At 28.5% G+C, this 6,093-nt stretch overlaps 1 protein-coding gene across 1 annotated transcript; it reads left to right on the top strand.

Annotated features, from left to right (window-relative positions):
- Positions 1-4,648: 4,648 nt before the first annotated feature.
- Positions 4,649-5,359, top strand: LOC124942821. Its single transcript, XM_047483384.1, has 2 exons — positions 4,649-4,843; positions 4,929-5,359. Exons 1-2 carry the CDS (start codon positions 4,705-4,707, stop codon positions 5,153-5,155), a joined length of 366 nt encoding a protein of 121 aa, XP_047339340.1. The 5' UTR covers positions 4,649-4,704; the 3' UTR covers positions 5,156-5,359.
- Positions 5,360-6,093: the final 734 nt, after the last annotated feature.

Genomic DNA, 6,093 nt, shown 5'->3' with positions numbered 1-6,093 from the left:
TCAAAATAAATAATTTATTTAAAAGTAATAGATATTAAAATATATTAATGAGGGTAAACATGAAAATTTGACTTACATAATTTATAAAAAAAATATTATTAATTTATAATAATATTAAAATAATAATTAAAAATTTTAAATTTAAAATAACTCAAAAAGTGATTAAAATTAAATTATGATTAATTATTGTGATATTTAGACCCTAATTAAGAAAATTAAATACAAATTCAAAAATAGTTTTAGGTTAAAATATTGTATTTATTTTATCAAAATTAAACCAAAAAATGGGTTGAATTTATTTAATTATAATTTTAAATATAAATTATGTATAATTTATAGCTTAAAACAATTAACTAAATACCCTAAAATACTAAAAAAAAATAAAAATTATAAACATAATTTTTATTAGGTTTTTAAAAATATTAATTTTGGAATTTTTGTTGAAATAAAACGCAAAAACTGATTAAAATTCGATTTCAAATAACTATTTTATTAAAATATAAATTGATAATCCTACTCAGCCAAAAAGTATGTTTAATTGTTGCAGTATGATTCAGGTCATCGGATCAATGTTGGATTTTCATTCAGCGCCCAAGAGGACGCCACGCATCCAAATGGAACCGAACAGGCGCATGCCCTGGGCCACACTTGATCAATTAACGTGACGTCAATCCCGTTAGCTAAAAACGCCCAACGCTAAAGGTTCTCAACTGAAATGTTGAAACGCCGTGTTTCGGTTAAATGAAATGACACTGTTTTGACCCGTCTTCTTCACCGATGCAGGGCGATTGCCGAAAATGCGACAGACGCCGGCGATTCTTCCAGAAGGCCTATCTCCGTCTATAACCATCCTTATCCCTTCATTTTTCGCCCATGTGCTCATCTTATCCTCGCCATCATTTCCCTAAGCCTAAAAGTCAAAACCTACACTAATTTATGTTGTCGAAGATATAAACAAAATGAGGGATAAGAACTTCGAATGCCAAATCGAAGTTGAATTCATCCAAGCTAGCCGACCTAGTTTTGTATGAGTACCTTCTAGGTGATCCTCTTCCAAACCATCAAACTATAATCACATGATCCAAATCAAAGAAATTAAGATTTCGGTAAGAACTTGATTTTTGTTAAGTCCTCTCCAGTGATCAAAGCTTTGATCCAGGCTTCAGGAAAGCTTTTAACACTTCGTTGAAGTGTTCTCCAATTATTAGTAAGTAATCATAACCATTGTAATTCAAATTATGAATGAAAATTGGATTTTTCCAAGTTTGATCAGTTTGATATGTTTTAGGGTTCAATTGTGTGTTTTCTTTGTTTAGAAATCACTCCTTAGATAATATATGAACTTTATATTGAAAGAGTTTGGATCAAATCAAACTAAATCGATCGAAAAAAACGAAAAATTGGTTTGAAAATATGGATTTTTTTTAACTTGATGTTCTAGAGCTTTAAAATTGAATTTTTGATTCAAATATCTACTAAACATGTTTGTAGACACGTAAGCATGATTTCCAGATCATTATAACAACATCCCGATCATGTTTGATCCAACTGAAATTTTGAGAAAAATAGATTTGAATTTTGATTTCAAAAGTTGTTACAGAGCTTGAATGATGTTCTTGTTTTGGTTGTGTCCGATTATGTTCATCATTTCAAAGCTAACGAAACAAGAATTAGGCCTTGAGATGTTCTAATTCAAAAGATCCCAAATTTTGACCTAAAAACGATTTTGAGAAATTGATCTTTGTAGAGGATTGATTGATCGTGATTATGGTTAGGGCTTTTAATCCCTACAATCATATGAGTTGATTGCAACTTACATATCACGATTTCATGATCTATATCAAATTGTACAAAACCTGCAATTCTTGACAAATTCAAGAATACCCAGTCCCCAACGACCGAGTCTTGTAGGATTGGGACTAAGAAACAAGACCGACACCAAAGACCGAGAATCCTCGGTCCTCACCGAGACCAAGGACCGAAGAAGTTAGACTTGGAACTAAGTCTTCCAGGTTCTAGGACCGAATAACTCAAGCCCTAGGACCGAGTAGTCCAAGTTTAGGACCAAGTCTCCCAGACCTAGGAATGAGCCTCCTAAACCCCGTGATCGAGCCTCCTGAACCCTGAAACAAAACCCTCCAGCCCTTTGACCAAGTGTCCCGAGCCCTGATCCAGACCTTCCTAGTCTAGACCAAGCCTGTCCGAGCCCAAATCGACAAAAATAGACCCAAGCCTTAGGACTTTGGTCCTAAGGCCGGTTCGGTTCCACTTTTTGAAATCCAAAATTATTTTTATAATTTTAGACCCCAATCCAAATAATCCCAAAAGGTCAGAAAGTGACATTTAAATATTTTCGAGATCTTTCCTAAACAAATATTTTGGCTAAGGCCTTGTTTAGAATTTATTTTTAATTCTAACATTTTTCTGATATTTTTTAGGGTTTTTTTACTTAATCTTACATCAATGCAATCGCAGATACACCCTTTTAAATAATTTGTACAATTATTTACGTAATTTAAATCTATCATTGTTTAGGATCCCGAACTAATAATTAAATTAAATAAATGTTATAAATAAACTTTTTAATAGCCAGACTTTTGCTTTAAAAATAACTTTTCCCATGCGTAACCAAAAACCGAACCCCTTATAGAAACTTTATTATAAAATATGTTTATATAAGTACCTTTTACCTGATTTTTTCTAAAATTAATTGACGACTCTGTTTTAACTAAATAATCTTTTAAATTAATTATGTTTGATTAATTTAAACCAGTTTTTAATCAAATTATTACTTAATCCCCAGATTATTAAAATTTGAATAAAATTAATTATTTTTACATAATTGATTTCAACCGCTTCCATGTATTCTCAAAAATTTTTAAAATAATATATTACTTCAAAAATAAAGATGTCTAGCACGCAAATTAAGGTTGAATCGCATCGAACCTCGAGTCATCCTACGATTCCTCTCATATTTTCACGTGTCATCCAAACATGTGCTAAGCTACGGAAGAAAATATTCCTAGGGGTTACAGTTTTATATTATTATATATTTATTTAATATAAAAATTAATCTAAATAATAATAATAATAATAATAAATAAAATATAATAATAATAAAAGTTGATACAAATTTAATTGAATGAGTTTATTTATTTAAATGATTTCTTTTTAATTTGTAAATATAAATACAATTTATCTTTTAAATAGTAAAAATTGAAATAATTTATACACACTTTAAATTCTAAAATTTTAAAATCATATATTTTTTTAAATTAATATTTTAAAATTTTGTAAACAAAATTTATTAGTCTCCTTTAAAATTTTAAATGTTAAATTGAGATTTTAATTACCTTAATTATAAGGGGTTGTTTGGATTGGGGTTATCCAAATAATCTGATTATTTGAAAAAAAACAATGTGTGATGATTTTGAGAAGGTAGAGATTTTATTAGTAAAAATGATAGAATAAAAAATAATAATTTAAATATATGATATTTTAAGATTTTCGGTAATAAATTGAGTGATGTGATTAAGGACATGGTGAGTGATACGATGGTTTTGAGTTATGGTTATTCAAGAACGGATCCATTAATCTGAGTTGAGGTGAGTTTTGGGGGGAAAAAATTGTGGTGAATTTTAAATATTAACGAGAAAATTATGAATAAAATCGACAATTGATAAAGGTAAGTTTAATTTGTTTATTCGGGATGGACTTCATCGCCCCTTATACATAGATCCTCATTGATTATTTGAATAACTTCAAATGAACAAAGACAAACATTTACAACCAACCATTTTTTCTTTATAATAGAAAATGAAGATAGTAGTTAAAACAAAAATGTAAACTAATAGTAGAATGACATGTTGAGTAGTCTTCACGTAACTAATCAGAAACCTCATGTTTTGGGCTCCCTTCTTTTTCTACTCTAGTAGGGATTATCAATAGGGTGGGGGCTGCCCTTATGCTTACCCTAAGATCTTTATTTTATAATTTAATCTAAATAATATTATTTTATTCAACTTTTTTTCAAATAACCTATGAATAAACAAACCCTTATAAATTGATATTAGTATATATTATTTTTGTTAATAATATTTCACTTTAATATTATCATGTCAAATGTCAATTTTCTTCAACCCAACTTTTATTTTCTATGAAAGCATTCAATATTCCTATTCGCCAAACGTGTCCTTAGTGTATACGTCTTCGATTGATGGATTCAACTCAGGTCCCCACCACTCATTCAACCAATAACCACCATTTTCCTGCCTACATTTGAAAAAGATCATTAAAATAACAACCCGTCATGTTCCTTGTTTGGTTTTAAAGACTTTTTCTAATAAAAACAATTACTTGTATCTTTTCAATTATAAATAAATTTTTAAAATATCATTGTCACTAACAAGAAAATAGATTACAAACTAGGCCCAACATTATTAATTTTTATTTTTTTTACACACAGTCATAACATTTTGTCTCTTTTAAATATTTTTATAATTTAAACTCTTTCAATAATAATTTTAAAAAATTAAATTAAAAAAACATATTTAGGTCATCACCAATAACCCTTTTTATTTATTTAATCAATATTTTTTTTTTTATCGCCCCCACCATTTTCATCTTCTTCTTCCTCCTTTAACCCATAAAAAACAAAAACAATAACAAAGCAAAACAGAACACTCTGCCCTTCTCTCTCTCTAGATGACTTCAAATTCAATTTTGACTACTTCCCAAAGCATGGCGGTCGCGACCGCCATGGCAATTTCCGGCACCGTCATCATCTTCGCCCTTCGTCTTCAGAAATCTTCCCTCCTTCCTCGCTCCTGCATCTCATCGTCTGGTAATAAATCCTTCTTTAAAATCTATGTTTCTAGTTTTCTTGATTCTTGATTTGATTTCTATTTTCCTTTTTATGAATTACCCAGATGGGAAAAACAATAAGAAGATGAAGACGAAGAAGAAAAGGGTACAATTTGCAGAGAACGTGGTGGACCCAATCGGAGATGGGAGAGAATATCGAAGGCGGCGGAGTAAAATTGACGTGGGGAATGAAGAGAAAGAAATAGGTAGAGAGAGAGAAATGCCGGCGAATCGGGTTGCTTTGTATAATGGAATTTTAAGGGATCGGCGCCGGTCGGCTTACTCTTATTGATCATGATTCATGATTCATGATCATCTAATTATTGTTCTTAAATAGATTTGGTATGTTTGTATATATTGTTTTAGTGAAATCTGATTTTCCCTTTGGAAATCTCTTGACAGGTTTAGTTTGTAGTATAATTGTTTCAAAGATTCTGTCTTTTTTGATGATTCTAATTTAAGTGGTGTTTGCTCCAAATTGGAATGGAAGCACAAGTGGAAGCTCTCTCTTTCTCTCTCTATAAGGCCTTGTTTGAATTGTTTTTGCTTTTATATTAAGTTTGTTCATATAGATTTATTTGAATAATTTTGATAATTTTGATTGGGTTGATTTTGAGTAAATTAATATTTTTTTTACTCAATAACATTGAAATTCGGTGATGGAGGTCAATTACTCATTAATCTTTTTTAAAATTTCATACTCATTAATCTTTTTTAAAATTTCATACACATTCAATGTTAGATTTTATGTTAAGTTTTTGATGGTGGTGAGTATATTTTGTTTATATTTTTGTTGCTATTTTAAATATTAATCTGGTTGCGTTTCAAATTTGTTTAATAATTAACAAAGTCGTGTTTTTTGGTTAGGCTTAAACAACTATGATATATCTCGTATTACATCTATATTTACAAAAAAAACAATCAATTAATATATTAATTATAATTTAATAATTTATTAAAAATAATAATTTATTTAAATAAAATTATTAAAATAATATTTTGTATTTAAAATTAAAATTTTATAAAATGAAATAAGAATAATTTATTATTGTGATTAATAATTTAATTAATTAAGAGCGTGGTGTTTTTGGGTTGTTTTATTATTTCTTTGAAAAAAAACTCTTGTTACATTATTTATTTTTCTTATTAAATTAGTCATTCATTTATTAAATTTTATTATTATTATTATTTTGTAATTTAAATATAAACATTTAAATTTAATTATTTTAA

This window comes from Impatiens glandulifera, chromosome 6 (assembly GCF_907164915.1).
Source record: "Impatiens glandulifera chromosome 6, dImpGla2.1, whole genome shotgun sequence".
NCBI lineage: Eukaryota > Viridiplantae > Streptophyta > Magnoliopsida > Ericales > Balsaminaceae > Impatiens > Impatiens glandulifera.
This window is presented reverse-complemented; position numbering and strand designations above follow the sequence as displayed.

Coding starts and splice junctions, on each gene's coding strand:
- LOC124942821 (XM_047483384.1), top strand. CDS start 4,705: ATGACTTCAAATTCAATTTTGACTACTTCCCAAAGCATGGCGGTCGCG. Junction 4,844..4,928: donor CTCCTGCATCTCATCGTCTG/GTAATAAATCCT, acceptor TGAATTACCCAG/ATGGGAAAAACAATAAGAAG.